Source organism: Salvelinus fontinalis, chromosome 21 (assembly GCF_029448725.1).
Source record: "Salvelinus fontinalis isolate EN_2023a chromosome 21, ASM2944872v1, whole genome shotgun sequence".
NCBI lineage: Eukaryota > Metazoa > Chordata > Actinopteri > Salmoniformes > Salmonidae > Salvelinus > Salvelinus fontinalis.
This window is the reverse complement of record NC_074685.1, coordinates 38,966,835-38,987,044: the sequence shown is the minus strand read 5'-3', so window position 1 is coordinate 38,987,044 and position 20,210 is coordinate 38,966,835. Positions and strand designations below refer to the sequence as shown.

The 20,210-nt window shown below is 41.3% G+C and overlaps 1 protein-coding gene across 1 annotated transcript in view; it reads left to right on the top strand.

Annotated features, from left to right (window-relative positions):
- Positions 1-20,210, top strand: part of LOC129818863 (endoplasmic reticulum metallopeptidase 1-like) — a 47,155-nt gene that overhangs the window by 2,178 nt on the left and 24,767 nt on the right. The window contains exons 3-7 of the mRNA XM_055875147.1: positions 6,871-7,166; positions 9,214-9,341; positions 9,530-9,635; positions 11,016-11,162; positions 15,649-15,741. Of these exons, the coding sequence (XP_055731122.1) occupies positions 6,871-7,166; positions 9,214-9,341; positions 9,530-9,635; positions 11,016-11,162; positions 15,649-15,741 (770 nt within the window). The remainder of the gene's footprint in view (positions 1-6,870; positions 7,167-9,213; positions 9,342-9,529; positions 9,636-11,015; positions 11,163-15,648; positions 15,742-20,210) is intronic.

Sequence of the window (20,210 nt, the reverse complement as noted above, 5' to 3'; positions counted from 1 at the left end):
TGCCAGACAAAGGAAAAGGAATCTGAAGTTATTTGGATAGTGCAGTTTACTTAGCCACACCCATATAGCCCTTTTGAGACTACCAAATCAAATTGTATCGGTCATGTACACAGACTAGCAGATGTTATAGTGGGTGAAGTGAAATGTTTATACAGCGACTGCCCGGGCACTGGGCGCGAACTCTGCAGTTCCGTCTCCTGAGTGGAGAAAGAAAAGGGGTAGCCTGGTTCCAGATCTGTTTGTGCTGTCTTGCCAACTCATGGTGATTTTAAAGCATGACAAATGACCATAGGAGTTGTCAAGACAGCGCAAACAGATCTGGGACCAGGCTAGGAAGTAGGGGTCTACATGCCTGTACATCAACTGTCAACTTGATGACTGTTTCAGAAGTTTGGACATCAAAGTAGAACACAGTACAGAACAGATTTGCCCTAACGAAAAATGCCCCTTATGAATTCGGAGGGCAAAAGTGATACTTAAAACCGAAATGGGTTTAACGAAAAATGACACGAAAAGCGCACATTTGTAAAAAAAGTAATTGGAAAGGTAGATATTGTGGTTACAGTAAAGAATGTAAACAAGATGCTGTGTTTTTATTTACAGTGGTGATGGACAACTGGAGGGAATTTCAACGAATTACCAGGGGAGTAAATATCACTGAATGACATGTGATCAACTGTTTCATCACGGTTTCGCGCTGCTCTGAGACCTGCACGGGGACTGGTTGGTTTTGATAAATAAATCAAAGAGATACAAAACAAGAGAACACACATGGTTAATGTTCTGGAATTTAAAAAATAATGATTAGATTAATAATAATGTAATTAAACAAGCAGAGAGCAGGTTTGGAACCCTCAATCTTCTAGCCCGAAGTCCAGCGTGCTATCAACTGTGCACCAAAAGCATGCTCAAGCGGCAGAGTCGATACCTTGCTTGCTTGCTACTCAACGTCTTACGGGAACGCGCTCACTGGCCAAGCACCCGTACGTTTGTGGATGAAAGGTCCGGTCACTTCTGACACCAATGTAATGAAACAAGCGGGGAGAAAGTTTCAAATCCTCCACTTTTTAGCCCGAAGTACAGCGCGCAATCGACTGGCCAAATATATTAATTGGGGTTTGGGCCGATTGTGGCTAAAAATACTTTGTACATTGGAATCTTTAACAAGTGGAAAGGGGGAAAAGTATTTATTATTATTAACCCTGCATTGTTATTATATAAAAGCTCCTTAGATATTCTGTGTTTCGATAACTGAAGGCATTTGTTTTTCACAAGCAGGCTGTGAATTCTGCAAACAATGTTTCTATTAGCTGAACAATAGACTATTCAACCTTTACTAAAGAATTGTCTAATAGCCGAGCTAGGTGTGAACCCCCCCCCCCTCCCCAACTCCCTACAAATCATTTTTATCTACCTTTCCACATCTACCTACACACATGTATCTACCTACACACGTTAATGTTCTGAAGAAAAAAATAATAATAATAATTTGAGTCTTTCTTCGGGGCCTAGACCTACAGTGGCAAAAAAAAGTATATGACCCCTTTGGAAATATCTGGATTTCTGCATAAATTGGTCATAAAATTGTATCTGATCTTCCTCTAAGTCACAACAATAGACAAACACAGTCTGCTTAAACTAACAAACAGTTATATGTTTATGTTTTTATTGAACAGACTGTAAACATTCACAGTGCAGGGTGGAAAAAGTTTGTGAACCCGTGGATTTAAAAGCTGGTTGACCCTCCTTTGGCAGCAATAACCTCAACCAAACGTTTTCTGTAGTTGCGGCTCAGACCTGCACAACGGTCAGGAGGAATTTTGGACAATTTCTCTTTACAAAACTTTATCAGTTCAGCAAATATTCTTGGGATGTCTGGTGTGAACTGCTCTCACGCCACAGCATCTCAATCGGCTTTGAGGTCAGGACTCTGACTGGGCCACTCCAGAAGGCATATTTTCTTCTGTTGAAGCCATTCTGTTGTTGATTTACTTGTTTTTTGTCATTGTCCTGTTGCATCACCCAACTTCTGTTGAGCTTCAATTGGCGCACAGATAGCCTTACATTCTCCTGCACAATGTCTTGATAAACTTGGGAATACATTTTTTCCGTCGACAATAGCAAGCTGTCCAGGCCCTGAGGCAGCAAAGCAGCCCTAAACCATGATGCTCCCTCCACCATACTTTACAGTGGGGATGAGGTTTTGATGTTGGTGTGCTGTGCCTTTTTTCTCCACACATAGTGTTGTGTGTTCCTTCCTAACAACTCATCTGTCCACAGAACATTTTGCCAGTATCGCTTTTTACGCTACTGATACTCTCTGTTCATCATATACGCATAGTCACTTTAACCATAGCTACATGTACATACTACCTCAATAAGCCTGACTAACCGGTGTCTGTATATTGCCTTGCTACTGTTATTTTCAAATGTCTTTTTACTGTTTTATTTCTTTACTTACCTACACACACATACCTTTTTTTCGCACTATTGGTTAGAGCCTGTAAGTAAGCATTTCACTGTAAGGTCTACCTCCTGTTTTATTCGTCGCACGTGACAAATACACATCAAATACACATCCAGGTGCTCTTTTGCGAACCTCAGACATGCAGCAATGTTTATTTTGGACAGCAGTGGCTTCTTCCATTGTGTCCTCCCATGAACACCATTCTTGTTTGACGTATTGTCGAATCGCCCCCCAGAGAGTTCTGTAAGTCTTTAGCTGACACGCTAGGATTCTTCTTAACCTCATTGAGCATTCTGCACTGTGCTCTTGCAGTCATCCTTGCAGGACGGCCACTCCTAGGGAGAGTAGCAAAAGTCCACAATTTATCTTACCATGGACTGATGAACATCAAGGCTTTTAGAGATACTTTTGTAGCCATTTCCTGCTTTATACAAGTCAACAATTCTTAATCTTAGGTCTTTTGAGATCTCTTTTCTTCAAGGCATGGTTCACATCAGGCAATGCTTCTTGTGAATAGTAAACTCAAATTGTGTGAGTTTCTTACAGGGCAGGGCAGCTCTAACCAACATCTCCAATCTAGTGTCATTGATTGGACTCAAGATTAGCTGACTCGAATAAGCTTTTGGAGAAGCGATTAGCCTAGGGGTTCATATACTTTTCCCAACCTACACCGGGAATGTTTAAATGATGTATTCAATATAGACAAGAAAAATACAATAATTTGTGTGTTATTAGTTTAAGCACACTGTGTTTGTCTATTGTTGTGACTTAGACGAAGATCAGATCAAATTTTATGACCAATTTATGCAGAAATCCAGGTAATTTCAAAGACTTCACATATTTTTTCTTGCCACTGTATATAAAATAACTTAACTGGCTGAGGTAGGCTATGAGGCTTAACAGCCTAATCGAAGTAGGATTTTTGTATTAGGCCTACTTACAATTGCAACTGGTCAAAAATGTAGCATCCTACATAAAACTATCATTTAAAGACAAAGTCTGTTTTAGTTCGAACGTGCAATGTAAGTAATAATGAAAAGCGCACATTTGTAAATCCCAAACTCTAAAAGTAATTGTAACGGTAGATACAATAAAGAATGTAAACAAGATGCTGTGTTTTTTTTATATATAGTAGTGATGGACAACTGGAGGCATTTTCAAAACAGGTTTTCAAACACTTGTTTTTCACAAGTGTACTGTAGCAGGTGTAGCCCACCATGCAAACAATGTTTCCTATTAGCAGGACAATAGATCCCTCAACTTGCAATGTATTCGACGCTTAAGTACTCTAAAGTGTTACATTTCTAACTCAAAACAGCAGTACGGTATTTCTTCATCAACATCTTTATGCTTTCGTTAATAAACTGATGAGAGAACCACGGCTAAAACCTTGCTGAGATGATCAATGTATTGGTTTGTAACGGCTGTCGAAGTCGTTCTCCTCCTCAGATGAGGAGGAGCATGGATCGGCCCAACACGCAGCGAGGTATGTAGACATAATGAATTTAATATTAATAACGAATACGAAAATACAAGACAAACTACAAAACAACAAACGACGTCAACAGATCTGAACATGCGAACTAACATAAAACGAAGAACGCACGAACAGACTAAACAAAACGAAACAGTACCGTGTGGTGCACAAACACAGACACAGCAACAATCACCCACAAACAAACAGTGAGAACAGCCTACCTTAATATGGTTCTCAGAGGAAACGTCAAACACCTGCCTCTAATTAAGAACCTAATCAGGCAACACACTTAACCCAACATAGAAACACATAACATAGAATGCCCACTCCAACTCACGCCCTGACCAACTAAACACATACAAAAACAACAGAAAACAGGTCAGGAACGTGACATGGTTGCATTGTTGTATCGTCAATTTCTCTAGCCAAAACGTCTTGAAGGCCTTGACCAGTTCATCTTTGCTTGTCGGCTTGGCAGAGTTACGGATGAATGTTTTCAGTTGATGCCAAACAAGTTCCATCGGCTTTAAATCAGGAGACCTACATGTAGAGAGGAAAAAAATATATATTTGTAGATATACTGTAGGCCTACCGTAGGTGTTGTAGGTCATTTTATTATTTAATTTAACCTTTATTTTACTACATAAAGGTCTACATACTCTGTTGGCATTTTGACCCAGTTTATGCCCTCCTTTGCAATGCAAACCCAGTGTGTTTTGGGTCATTGTCTGCATTCGGGGAAGAAAAATACAATACTAGAAATATACATGTAATAAACATAACAAAATATTGCTCTAATCCTACCTTGAAAGAAACAATGTGTTCCCAGAAACACCTCTCTGACATAGGGTCCAGCATATCTCTTGATGATTTCTTCCTCAAAGAACTCTCGAGCCATGATACCTGAAAAAGGAGGCAACAGTGAATTATTGTTGAAAACATAACAGTCCGTGAGGTGTAGGCTACAATATTCTATGTAGCTTTTGCTTTGTAAATAGCTGAACTTACCATCAAAAATCTAATATGGGCTTGGTCCCTGGTGAGAAATTGCCTCCCACACATGGAGTTTGAGCAGATGCTTGGGACAGCTTGCTTGATCTTCTTCCTTTTTTTCTGTAGCAATTTTGAGTAAATTGCCCAAGGGCCACGGCTGATTCGTATGTGAAGATGACGTCATTGAATGTCTCGCCAGCTTTGATCCTTGGGCCTGCAGGACGCAAAGTTCTTTGTTTGTCAGACGAATCATTGGGTCAAAACTACAGAACAGTACAAAACAAGCAAACACATGGTTAATGTTCAGAGAATTTATAAAAAAACATAACATTTCTTACCGAGCCTTTCCGTAAATCCAAGTTTCTTCAACTGTCTTCTGACTGTGATTAGAGCGATGTTGATGTCGTGCCGCGATGCTAGCCGATTACAGATGGCCTTTGCCGATCGCTCATCATCTTCATTCATCAGCGAGTCGACGGCTTGAATAATCTCATTGGAAATGGAATACAATGTAAAAATGTGCAGCATACAGTAAAGACCAGCAGTAGATTTTTTTATGCATTATTTTTTAGCATTATTAGGCCTACTTTACAATATTGTCGCCTACTGTACCTGTTAATTTCCCTGGGCTTTCGAGTTTAATGTCTAATGTCCATTGCTCGCATTTCTTGGCCCAAGCAAGTCTCTTCATCTTATTGGTGTCCTTTAATAGTGGTTTCTTTGCAGCAATTCGACCATGAAGGCCTGATTCACGCAGTCTCCTCTAAAAAGTTGATGTTGAGATGTGTCTGTTATTTGAACTCTGTGAAGCATTTATTAGGGCAGCATTTTCTGAGGCTGGTAACTCTAATGAACTTACCCTCTGCAGCAGAGGTAACTCTGGGTCTTGCAGGGGACATGCTCAATTGGTGACATGTCTGGTGAGTATGCAGGCCATGGAAGAACTGGGACTTTTTCAGCTTCCAGGAATTGTGTACAGACCCTTGTGACATGGGGCTGTATATTATCATGCTGCATGCTGAAACATGAGGTGATGGTGGCAGATGAATGGCACAACAATGGGCCTCAGGATCTCGTCACGGTCTATCTGTGCATTCAAATTGCCATCGATAAAATTAAATTATAAGCCTGCAGCTTATGCTTGCCCATACCATAACCCCACTGCCACCATGGGGCACTCTGTTCACAACGTTGACATCAGCAAACAGTTTGCCCACACGATGCCATACATGCCATGCTGTCTGCCCGGTACAGTTGAAACTGGGATTAATTTGTGAAGAGCAAATTCCAAATTCTCTAAAACGATATTGGAGGCGGCTTATGGTAGAGAAATTAACATTGAATGATCTGGCAACTGCTCTGGTGGACATTCCTGCAGTCAGCATGCCAATTCCACGCTCCCTCAACTTGTGACATCTGTTGTGTGTTGTGACAAAACTGCACATTTTAGAGTGGTCTTTTATTGTCCCCAGCGCAAGTTTCACCTGTTTAATCAGTCCATCCACCTGACAGGTGTGGCATATCAAGAAGTTATCTTGGCAAAGGAGAAATGCTCACTAACAGGGATGTAAACTAATTTGTGCACCAAATTTGAGAGAAATAAGCTTTTTGTGCATATGGATAATTTCTCTGATCTTTTATTTCAGCTCATGAAACATAGGACCAACACGTTGTGTTTATTAGTTGGAAGTGGACTTCAACATTATTGTGTTTTGATATATTTTGAATACCTTTTTGAACACTTTGATGTTGTTTATTGACCCCCTTTCCATTTGTTTGACAAGAAATCAAAGCCTTTGCCTAGCTTTCATTTTACACCCAATTTGACATGCTCCTATGTACTTCACATATTGGTGCTCATGGGTCCTTGTACATGGAAATGGCCATACCTCAGCATATTTGCTGACTCCCTGTATGCCTTGTTTGGTACCAGGGAGCACCTGGAGCGCATCACCAGCGTCGGTCCCCGTCCCGTGGGCAGCCGAGAGAACGAGGTCCTAACGGTGAACTTCCTGCTGGAGCAGATAGAGCACATCAAGGCCATTAGCGCCTCCGGACTAAACTCTGTCACTGTGGACGTACAGAGACCCACAGGCTCCTACAAGATCCCGGGAGGGTTCACATCCTACTGTAAGGTCAGCAACATTGCTGTCCGTCTGGAGCCCAAGGCTGGGGCTCAGCACCTCATGCTGGCCAATTGCCACTTTGATACTGTGGCCAACAGTCCAGGTACAGTACAATACAACAAATGTGTCTTTGGAAAAATAACAATTTAATCCATTTAGAATGAGGCTGTAACGTAACAAAATGTAGAAAACGTCAAGGGGTGCGAATGCAAAGCTGTCATCAAGGCAAAGGGTTGCTACTTTGAAGAATCTCAAATATAAAACATTTGAATTATTTAACACTTTTTTTTTGGTTACTAAAGGATTCCATGTGTTATTTTATAGTTTTGATGTCTTCATTATTATTCTACAATGTAGAAAATAGTAAAAATAAAGAAACTCTTGAATTAGTAGGTGTGTCAACTTTTGACTGGTACTGTACACTCAGTGGCCAGTTTATTAGGTACACCACCCCGTTCACAGAAATGGTTCGCTCCTATAGACAGTGAGTCACGTGGCCGTGGCTTGCTATATAAAGCAGGCAGACCGGCATCGAGGCATTCAGTTACTGTTAGAATGGGCAAAATGAGTGACCTAAGCGACCTTGAACGTCGGCGTCAGGCGCGCCAGTTCCAAGAGTTGAGAAATGGCCGGCCTCCTGAGCTTTTACACGACCGTGTCTAGGGTTTACCGAAAATGGTGCGACAAACAAAAAAAACATTAGAGGCAGTCCTGTGGGCGAAAACCACTCATTGAGAGGTCGAAGGAGAATGGCAAGAATTGTGCAAGCTAACAGGTGGTCCACAAACAGGAAAATAACGGTGCAGTACCACTGTTGAGGCATCTCGGAATGCACAAGTTGTTGGTCCTTTTCACGGATAGGCTATTGCAGCAGACTAACACACCAGGTTCCACTCTTATCAGCTAAAAACAAGAATAAGCAGCTCCAGTGGGCCCACGAACACCAGTACTGGACAATTTGAGGAGTGGAAAAGCATTGCCTGTTCCGATGAATCCCAGTTCCTGTTGCAGAGTCAGGATTTGGCGTAAACAGCATGAGTCCATGGCCCCATCCTGCCAGGTGTCAACAGTACCGGCTGGTGGTGTAATGGTGTGGAGTATGTTTCCCTGGCACACGTTAGGTCCCTTGATTCCAAATGAGCAATGTTTCCATGCCCTGAGGAATCTGGGCTGTCCTGGAGGCAAAGAGCGGTCCGACCCAGTGCCTAATAAACTGGCCAAACTGGGTGTATATCTCGTCAACAGAAAAACTTGACTGCAAAATAGACAGGTTGGAATGTCTGACTGAAATCCAGGACAAATTTGCCTTTTTTGTAAATTAGCTGTTTGAATTTGTTGATTTAAAATGCGGGACATGATTTTTTTGGGTTATGGGACAAAGGGCCAAAGTGTGGAATTCCACCCTCCTTCTGTTTTACTTGTAGTGTATTTTGTATTTTTTAAGTTTTTATCAGATGGGAATAGCTTTAGAAGGCAACACGGGTGAGCGGCCGGACCGCGACTCAACCTTGCATTTCCGGGGGTGAATTGTGGTCCTGAGTCTTCAGCACCAACCGCTGAACCAGAATCTGTCACGAGATGGGCATTTTACCTACAGGGCAGGCTATGCATTGGGCGCGCAGTGCTGAATAGCTTTTCTGATTAACGGTTCTAAGTAGACTTAGGCTACTGTTGCTCCCACTGTGTAGCTTGTCTGATGTTTAGGCAGTAACAGTTGGGCATTAAGTGATCACTGTTGCTCCCACTGTGTGATTAGGTCCCGTGTGGCTCAGTTGGTAGAGCATGGCGCTTGCAACGCCAGGGTTGTGGGTTCAATTCCCACGGGGGGACCAGGGTTCTATTCCCACGGGGGGACCAGGATGAATATGTATGAAATTTCCAATTTCTAAGTCGCTCTGGATAAGAGCGTCTGCTAAATGACTTAAATGTTAAATGTTAAAATTAGGCTTTCATCCCTCCAGGTAGGAATTTCAGCAGAGCGTTCACTGGCACGGGCGCGCACACACAAACACACACTAATCTCGCTCGCCAATATTGACAAACACACCTGTGTGATTCTACGAGACTATATATACACGCGCACATGCGCAAAGCTATTCTGACAGCATTTTTTTTAGTGTATGACCCCATGTCACCTGTGCGTGTGACAGGTGCAAGTGATGATGCGGTGAGCTGTGCGGTGATGTTGGAGGTGCTCAGCTCCCTGGCCAATCTGTCCACTCCCTTACGACACGGGGTGGTGTTCCTCTTCAACGGAGCAGAGGAGACCATGCTGCAGGTGAGAGAGAAACTGGGAACAGTAGTGATCACTGGTCAGGTCAACTGAGAGGAATTTCACAATCGCGTTTCGGCCAGAATCATAAATACTAGTCCGCTTTTGTGCAAGGACACCTTTTTGTTCTTTGTAGAATTCTATTCAATGACATAATATGGAATGTGAAATATTTTCTACTCTCTCTGTGTTAGGGGAGTCATGGCTTCATCACTCAGCATCCCTGGGCCAAGCAGGTCCGAGCCTTCATCAACCTGGAGGCAGTGGGGGTGGGGGGCAAAGAGCTGGTGTTCCAGACAGGTTGGTGGACGCCTTTTATTAGGGCACACTGCAGCCAAATGTTTTGCAACTGCAAACAAGAAAGGGATTCAGGTGGTTCAGTTAAAAATCAATGTGTATTGGTCGCATACACAGTTTAGCAGATGTTATAATGGGCACAGCGAAATGCTTATGTTAGTAGCTCCTAATAATGCAGTAAAATGTCAAACAAGTACACAAATAAGGGGCTCCCGAGTGGCGCAGCGGTCTAAAGGCGTCACTACAGCCTCGGGTTCAATCCCAGGCTGTGTCACAGCCGGCCGTGACCGGGAGCCCCATGGGACGGCGCACAGGGGAGGGTTTGGTCGCCGGGATTTCCTTGTCTCATCGTTCTCTAGCAACTCCTTGTGGCGAGCCGGGCGCCTGCAAGCTGACCTCGGTCGTCAGTTGGACGACGTTTCCTCTGACACATTGGTGCAGCTGGCTTCCGGGTTAAGCGAGTAGTGTGTCAAGAAGCAGTGCGGCTTGGCAGGGTCGTGTTTCGGAGGATGCATGCCTCTCGACCTTCACCTCTTCCGAGTCCGTAGAGGAGTTGCAGCGATGAGGCAAGCTCGTAACTACCAATTGGATACCACGAAATTGGGAGAAAAAGGGGTTAAAGTAAAACAATATATAGAAGTACATAAAAAACTAAATCAAGAACGTCGGGACAAATTCAGTTAACCCAGTTTCAGTCAGTTTTCTTCAGTTTGGTGCCTAATGAACAAGACTCAGGAACTGGGCCAATTGGAACACATTTATATAGGTGTCTGTGAACAAGCCTTCTTGCCCCTCGGGACGGAGTAGAGCTGTGTTGCACTATACTGCCTGGCAGAAATGCAAATGTCCCCATAAATGTCAACTTGAGGAGAGGTGTTTTAGGAAAAACAATTCACTGGCTGCAGAAACAAAACTGTCCTGCTGTTGTGAATACCTTACCGTATATGCTGCTTGCTATTGTTTTTGTATCCTTTAAAGCAGGGGTCAGCAACAGGTGGCCTGCAGGCATTTTAGTTTTTGGTAAAATCACCAGGAATTAAGCTAAACATTTGTTTCATTTAAGAAATCTGTTCCCAAGTATTCCCACAAGTAAAATAAAATAGACTTATGTGATCGTGTCTCAATGTAAATCAAAGATATTAAATAGTTATTTTCAAATACAATAATCTATTTTTGGACTTATTTGTGATCATTTTGCAGTGTATAAATGATTATAATTCTGTTCCGGACCACCAACCACTTGATCCGACACAAACCGTCCCACGGCTGAATCTAGTTGCCTACCCCTGCTTTATAGGGTGAATTCTGTGTACAATTGAAGTGATATTTTCACATCTTTCACAAGTCTGTCTTCTCTCGTCTCACCTTCATTGATACACACAGGTCCTGAGAATCCCTGGTTGATCCAGGCCTATAACCATGCTGCCAAACATCCCTTTGCTTCTGTGGTGGGACAGGAAATCTTCCAGAGCAGGTTGATCCCATCCGACACAGACTTCCGCATCTACAGGGACTTTGGAAACATTCCAGGTAGGGTAAAGCGTCAGTATGAAGTCTTCAAGTAAAGTTATCAACTCTCTGACTTCAGTCTGCCATCTTGTTTTCAGTCGACTGCAGTCTGCCTTCACTTTATTTGAAGCCTTGCTGTGTTGTAGTTCAACATTAATGTATGCGTTAGTGTTGAACCGCCCTCCCTAGGATTCTTATCACATTTTGTGGTACAAAGTGGAATTCATAATTTTTTGTTTTGTTTTTAAGGATGAATGAAAATTCAAACGCAAATATATCATGATTAAATAAGTGTTGCCCCCCCCCCCCCCCCCCCCTCCCAGAGTCAATACATGTTAGAAACACATTTTGCAGTGGTTACAGCTATGAGTCTTCCTGGGTAAGTCTAACAGCTTTGCACACCTGCATTGTGCAATATTTAAAAAAGGCAAATCTTTTTTTTCTTTTACATTCTTCAAGTTCTTTCAAGGTGTTTGGGATCATGGCTAGATGGCCATTTTCAAGTCTTGCCATAGATTTTCAAGCAGATTTGACTCAAAACTGTAGCTTGGTCACTCTGGGACATTCACTGTCTTCTTGGTAAGCAACTCCAATTTATATTGCCTTGTGTTATAGGTTATTGTTCTGCTGAAGGGCTAATTCCTCTCACAGTGTCTGGTGTAAAGCAGACTGAAGCAGATTTTTCTCTAGCATTTTGACTGTGCGTAGCTCATTACGCTTATTCCTGAAAAACTCCCAAGTCTTTGCCGATGTCAAGCATACCCATACCATGTCGCAGCCACCACCATGTTTGAAAATAAGGAGGCAGTTACTCATTGATGTGTTGTGTTGGATTTGCCCCAGACATAAGGATTTACATTTAGGCCAAAAGGTGTATTCCTTTTGTGTGTTTTTTGCAGTATTACTTTAGTGCCTTGTTGATTTACAGGATGCATGTTTTTTGAATATTTTTATTCTGTATATTTGTATTCTTTTCACTCTGCCATTTAGGTCATTATTGTGGAGTCACTACCAATGTTGTTAATCCATCCTCATTTTTCTACCATCACAGTCATTAAACTCTGTAGCTGTTTTAAAATCACCAATGGCCTCATGGTGACATCCCTGAGTAGTTTCCTTACTGTCTTGCAGCTCAGTTTAGAAGGACGACTGTATCTGTGTATCTGTGTGGTTTAACACATCATCCACAGCATAATTATTAACTTGGCCATGCTTAAAGATATATATTCAGTGTCTGATTTGTTATTTTTACTCATCTACCAATCACTGCTCTTCTATGAGGCTTTTGAAAAGCTCCCTGGTCTTTGCAGTTGAATCTGTGCTGGAAATGCAATACTTAACTGAGGGACCTTACAGATGTTGTATATATGGGTGACAGCGGAAGGGGAAGTCATTAAAAAAATCATGTCAACCCCTATTATTTCACACACTGAGCCCATGTAACTTATTATCAAATCAAATGTTCTTTGTCACATGCGCCGAATACAACACGTGAACAGTTACAGTGAAATGTTTACTTACAGGCCCTTAACCAACAATGCAGTTTTAAGAAAAATAAGTCTAAAAAAAGACTAAAATAAACTGAAGGAAAAAAAAGAAAAATAACAAATAATTAAAGAGCAACAATAAAATAACATTAACGAGGCTATATTTTAATTTAATTTAATTTATTAATTTAACCTTTATTTAAGTAGGAAGGGCTCATTGAGATTTAAAATCTCTTTTTTCAAGAGCGTCCTGGCCAAAATAGGCAGCACCAATTCATTACAGACAGACAACATGAAAAACTACAAGTAATCTAGTAAAAACCATAGAATTCACAAGAGTATAACAAAAATCAAAAACAGCAAGTTAAAAACATTGACAGGTCAGGGAATCAGTCTCAAGATCATTCATCAGTGATTTAAAAAGACCAATATATACAGGGGGTACTGGTACAGAGTCAATGTACGGGGGCACAGGTTAGTCGAGGTAATATGTACTTGTAGATAGAGGTAAAGTGACTGCCTAGATAATAAACAAAGTAGCAGCAGCGTAAAAATGGGGGGGGGGGGGGGGGGGGGGGGGGGTTAATGCAAATAGTTTGGGTAGCTATTTGATTAGCTGTTCAGGAGTCTTATGGCTTGGGAAGCCTTTTGGACCGAGGCTTGGCACTCCAGTACCGCTTTCCGTGCGGTAGCAGAGAGAACAGTCTGACTAGGGTGGCTGGAGTCTGTGATTTATTAAGGGAAGTGCTTGACTTCTGAAATAATTTAGGCTTGCCTAATCCAAGGGGGTAAATACAACAACTATACTTTTGTTATAATTTTTTACAATTATTTGTAAACAATTGTTGAATTTTCTTTTCCCTTTGACCTTATGGAGTATTTTATGTAGATAGATGACAATTAAATCTATCAATCCCACTTTGTAACGCAACAAAATCTGAAAAAAATCCAAGGGGGTGAAAATTTACGATACCCACTGAATATTTTTTATATTTTCTCCCGATTTTTATTATCGTCCGATATTTGCCTTACTGTTATATCAATATCGGATGATATTCCACCGATAACAGATATCCATAAATGGGATAAAAAAAGGGAATTTCGTGCTCATCTGATCATTTGCACCCATTCTTGTGATGTCATTATTGTTGTAATGTAAGAGGTCAACATTTGAATCATATTTCTTGGACAATTGCTATTTTGAGTGGCAATTTATGAGAATTATCAGTGTGGGAAAATTACACTTTAATTTCCCCACTGTTTTACAGTATGTTGGCAGAAACAGTTGAAGTCGGAAGTTTACATACGCCTTAGCAAGATACATTTAAACTCAGTTTTTCACAATTTCTGACATTTAATCCTAGTAAAAAGTCCCTGTCTTAGGTCAGTTAGGATCACCACTTTATTTTAAGAATGTGAAATGTCAGAATAATAGTAGAGAGAATTTTTTTCAGTTCTGCCCACAAATGTTCTATGGGATTGAGGTCAGGGCTTTGTGATGGCCACTCCAATACCTTGACTTTGTTGTCCTTAAGCCATTTTGCCACAATTTTGGAAGTATGCTTGGGGTCATTGTCCATTTGGAAGACCCATTTGCGACCAAGCTTTAATTTGCTGACTGATGTCTTGATGTTGCTTCAATATATCCACATCATTTTCCTACCTCATGATGCCATTTATTTTGTGAAGTGCACCAGTCCCTCCTGCAACATGATGCTGCCACCCCCCTGCTTCATGGTTGGGATGGTGTTCTTTGGCTTGCAAGCCTCCCCCTTTTTCCTCCAAACATAACGATGGTCATTATGGCCAAACAGTTCTTTTTTTTTTATCAGACTAGAGGACATTTCTCCAAAAAGTACGATCTTTGTCCCCATGTGCAGATGCAAACCGTAAACTGGCTTTTTTATGGCGATTTTGGAGCAGTGGCTTCTTCCTTGCTGAGCGGCCTTTCAGGTAATTTTTTTATTTTACCAGGCAAGTCAGTTAAGAACAAAGTCTTATTTTCAATTACGGCCTAGGAACAGTGGGTTAACTGTCCTAGGAACAGTGGGTTAACTGCCTTGTTCAGGGGCAGAACGACAGAGTTTTTTTCTTGTCAGCTTGGGGATTCGATCTTGCAACCTTTCGGTTACAAGTCCAATGCTCTAACCACTAGGCTACCTGCCACCCCAAATGCCGATTTATGTCGATTATAGGACTCGTTTTACTGTCGATATAGATACTTTTATACCGGTTTCCTCCAGCATCTTCACAAGGTCCTTTGCTGTTGTTCTGGGATTGATTTGCACTTTTCGCACCAAAGTGTGTTCATCTCTAGGAGACAGAACGCGTCTTCTTCCTGAGCAGTATGATGGCTGCATGGTGTTTATACTTGCGTACTATTGCTTGTACATATGAACGTGGTAACTTCAGGGGTTTGGAGATTGCTCCCAAGGATGAACCAGACTTGTGGAGGTCTACAATCTGTTTTCTGAGTCTTGGCTGATTTCTTTTGTTTTTCCCATGATGTCAAGCAAACAGGCACTGATTTTGAAGGTAGGCCTTGAAATACATCCACAGGTACACCTCCAATTGACTCAAATGATGTCAATTAGCCTATCAGAAGCTTCTAAAGCCATGACATAATTTTCTGGAATTTTCCAAGCTGTTTAAAGGCGCAGTCAACTTAATGTATGTAAACTTCTGACCCACTGGAATTGTGATACAGTGAAATAAACTGTCTCTAAAAAATTTGGGGGAAAAATGACTTGTTATGCACAAAGTAGATGTCCTAACCGACTTGCCAAAACTATAGTTTGTTAACAAGAAATTTGTGGAGTGGTTGAAAAACGAGTTTTAATGACTCCAACCTAAGTGTATGTAAACTTCCGACTTCAACTGTATATCGGTAAGTTGTTCCTCCCAAAATTGGTATCGGACCCCAAAAAACTATACCGGTCGGCCTCTAATTAGTAAATTCCATCCCCTATACTCTCCCTGGAGTCTTTCCTCCAATGTGACTCATGTCCCTCTGTCTGTAGGCATTGATTTAGCCTTCATTGAGAACGGCTTCATCTACCACACCAAATACGACACACCCGACAGGATACTGACAGACTCCATCCAGAGGGCGGGTGAGTACTTTGGGCCATATAGCGGTGCTTCTCAGATAAGAGCAAAGATTGTGTGTGTGGAGGGCAGTTTCTCCGTCATCAATCTGAAGCTGCAGGGAGTCGAAGAAGACTGGTACCGGGGTGTTTGGACGGCTCAGCTGCATGGCTGGCTCAGCTTAGCTCCGCTTTGGTGGGGTTTAGGCAAGGGATAGTGGGTTACGCCTGTTTACAAGTGCTTAATTTGAGACGGAACAGGATCCTGCACCTCAGATTTGACTGTTTCGGCACCTATTTACCCGGATCCGGTACCTCTTGCCGAATGATTTTATTTGTTTCACTGTTCTCACTGTAAACATTCTAATAAAAGCGATGGGTGTTAAATCAAGTTGCCTCCTCGTTATTTCTCTCGCCTCCCCCCCAGAAAGATTATTTAAATCATCCTTCTGTGTAATCATTCTATCCTGAAACACACTGATTCCAGTCCTGCTCTCTTATTTATACATAGAGGTTATGGGGAGGGCCAGTTGGGTAAGTAACTGATCTTAACACAGGTCTTGGTTGTGGTGGTCAACTAGTGAAAAGGTCCCGATGTAATCACGTCACGTAGCCTAGGCTAGTCGTCCCCCTACTGAATTTGAAACGTGGGAAAGTCAAATAAGGAATGGATAAGAAAAGGTAATTGAGTTTGATGACAAATGTATAGTAACATCCTCTGCCTCTGACAGAAAAAAAACAGAGCCCTCAGGAAAAAAGTTTTTGAACATGCCCGAACCAAGGCGTATTTGGTGTCAGCAACCATTGTAGATAAGGCTGAAGAGGACACCCAGGTTATAGTTAACACTCAAAATGAAAAAATTGACACTACATCCAGTCTTTAGAACAACTTTAGAAGGAAACTAAATGTCACTGCCACAAGCCTGTTCATGGCTTTGAGACAGAAATTTACTGGCGTTAAATGGATTTGACATGGGGAGTGTTGTTGTGGTCAGGTTTTGAAAACTAAGGTAGGAAAATGTGTTTTCCTTTACAAACTGTACTATGAAGTTATTCTGAATATTTGGTTCGTGTGATCGCACAGGCAGGAGGCCTACAGTGCCTTCGGAATGTATTCGGACCCCTTGACTTTTTCCACATTTTGTTAGGTTACAGCCTTATTCTAAAATTGATTTGAATCGTGTTTTCACCCACGTCAATCTACACACAATACCACATAATGACAAAGCAAAAACTTGTTTTTAGAAAAAAAAAAAAAACTGATAACACATTTACATACAGTACCAGTCAAAAGTTTGAACACACCTACTATATTTTTATGATTTTCTACATTGTAGAATAATAGTGAAGACATCAACACAATGAAATAACACATGGAATCATGTAGTAACCAAAGAGGTGTTCAACACCCTTTCTGGATTGCCTGACCTTCATGTATTCTACCATAAAGGCCTAATTGGTGGAGTGCTGCAGAGATGGTTGACCTTCTGGAAGGTTCTCCCATCTCCACAGAGGAACTCTAGAGCTCTGTCAGAGTGACCATCGGGTTCTTGAACACCTCCCTGACCAAGGCCCTTTTCCCCTAATTGCTAAGATTGGCTGGGCGGCCAGCTCTGGGAAGAGTCTTGGGGGTTCCAAACTTCTTCCATTTAAGATGGAGGCCACTATGTTCTTGGGACCTTCAATGCTGCATAAATGTTTTAGTACCTTTCCCCAGATCCTCAACACAATCCTGTCTTGGAGCTTGGTGCATATGCAAATGGTGGGTGTTCTGCAGTGACGTTTGAAATTACACTAGACCTACACCTCCCTCCATCACCATCTTTCTCTCCTTGCTCCAATGCTCAGCTCAGCTCAGGCCACACTAGGGCAGTGGCGGTCAAGAAATCTTGTCAGCCGTTGATTGTCAAGCAAATAACTGCCGGTCTCACGGTAATTCACCGTTAATTAATTAGCCACTGATGCAGACCTTTGGAACATCTACATTTTAAAAAGTCTAATGAATCCATGTAATATAGCCTGCATTGTCACAATAAATCCATTAATTATTATTTTTTATTCTAAAGAGACATGATATGAATAAAATGTCTATTTCAGAAGAACAGAATAGCATACTCTGAGTTGTCCTTGTGTTAGGTCCTGATCTGGCTATGCCATATGGCTGTGGGCTACACTAGTTAATTTAGTAGACGAGATTTGCTTAGAATTCCGTGGCATTATTTTATAGTATGAAGGATACCATTGAACATAAATTAGAAAGGATATTTTCTTCAAACGATTTGAGGGAGTGCGCACATGCGGCTTTTCTGTGTTGAGCAGTTAACAAAGAAACAGGTCATCCTATATGCTTAATTTAGAATTATTTATGCAACTTTAGTTGTGACACAAACATTGGATAATATGTTTTTGATTTTTAATAAATTATAAGGCTGCATGATGCGACGATCCAATTCGGAGGCGCATATTGAAGATATTGTAAGAACTGTCAACGTTTACTTTTCGTCAGGCAACAAGATGAGTAGGCCTAATGAACAGCAAAAGCACTAGCCTATCAACTTTTGTACTATGGGGGATATTAGATTGACATAGCAATCTACCATCCCTCATAGTACAAAAATTGACCTATTCTGTGCAAAAAAAAAATATTCCAAACATAGTCTGGGACAGTTGTGGGATGCGATAGATCCCAAATGAATACAACCACTAGCATAAAAAAAAAAAAACGTTTTTAGGCAATGAGGCAGACGCAACAGATCAGAACGTTTACCTGAAAATGTTGATAAACTACTAAGCTATTTCTTTACATTATAAGTGCAGCAATGTGCACACGACAGTAGGCTATAAGAGCAAATGTTCCAAAATATAAGCAATTAGCGGGAAAACACCATTCTCAAAAGTGACTGCAAATGTGATTTATGCATGCAATGCTTTTATTATAAAAGGTGCAATTTAGCTTCCCCAAACTTGAAACTCACGCGCTGCATGCCAGTTAGGCTCTACACCTGTTGTAAAGCGGATTAATGTGCTTAATTTTAAGAAGTGATTTGGCCACTTTAGTTGTAATACAAACCTTATCAAAACATATAGGCCTATGGGCTAGACTACATGAGGTGTGCGACTAGGATTTGAAAAAGTTACTAAAAAAGACATGCGCTGTTTCTTACTGAACACCAACTGGGCATCATTCACAAGTGATAGGCTAATAATATATAGGCAAATTCTTGATTTGATCTTATCTTTACATATACTAAATAATATATGTGTGAAAATTTGATTTAGAATGGACCATTATCATGCTCTTAACTCGAAGCAGGGGGGAAAAATACATGTCATCTATGCATTAAATAGCGAATGGAGGACGCTTTTCCCGTGGTCCATTTTCATGCCAGCCAGGTAGGCTATACTCCTGTTGTAAAGAGAAGCAATGTGCTTTAATATTAGAAAAGTTGATAAATAAATATAGTTGGCCTAGCCTAATAACTGTTTTTAAGAGGCCATCACTCTGTTTTTTCACTGAATTTCGTAGCCTATATAAATATTGCGTAACATGCGCTGCTGAGTACCAGACAGTTAGCAAGTTTGGTAGACTACTAATGACCATCAGCAATTACCATGACTAAACCGTCATGTGGAATTTGACTGCCGTCATGACTCGTGGCCGCCGATGTGGCAGTAATACGGTCACCTTTAACAACTTTACACCTCCCATAACCTTCCGTCCTTCTCTCCTCTTTGTGCTCCGACGCACAGCTCAGGCCAGACAGACAGAAAGAAAGATCAGTACAAAGCACTTACCTCATTATCACCAATGGAATTCCCACACTAGCCATGGGTTTAAAATGACCCCCTATTCCATATATAGTGCACTAATTATGACCAGGGCCCATAGGGCTTTATATAGGGAATACGACGACGGTGGTGGTGGTGAGGAGGAGCTCCACGGAGCCTTCGTGTCTAGAAGTAATTTAGCCATTCATTGTAGCCAATTGTGCTCTGTAGAGTTGCCGTTTTCTTGTGCCAATTTAACTCGTGACATTCCTGGATTACTCATTGTACTAATAAAAGTCAGATTTAATCAACAAATAAGATTTTTTTAAAGGTTAAGGGTACCTGGCTGTGCTGGCAAAATCACTACATATCCCATCGAGCCAAGCAGGGATAAGCTGCCCGTTGTCACAGTTCCAAGACCAGTCAGAGACATCTAGCTAACCCTACGCCAATGACGCCGGTGAATCTCAAAACTGAACTTGGATCCACGTTAAGTAGCAATGATATCCTTTGCCACCTTTGTTTTACCACGACAGATACCTCGAAGCATTCTTGACTATTCAACAAAACAAGAAATTAAACATTTCTTAGTTACATTATTATATAACTATCAAATACGTTTTAAAGTTGAGGGTGCAGTATTTAAGAAATTTGGCAATGAGGACGAAAGCTAGCATAGTTCAACTAGCCAGCTAATTTAGCCAGGGAAAACCGGGAAAACATGCTGG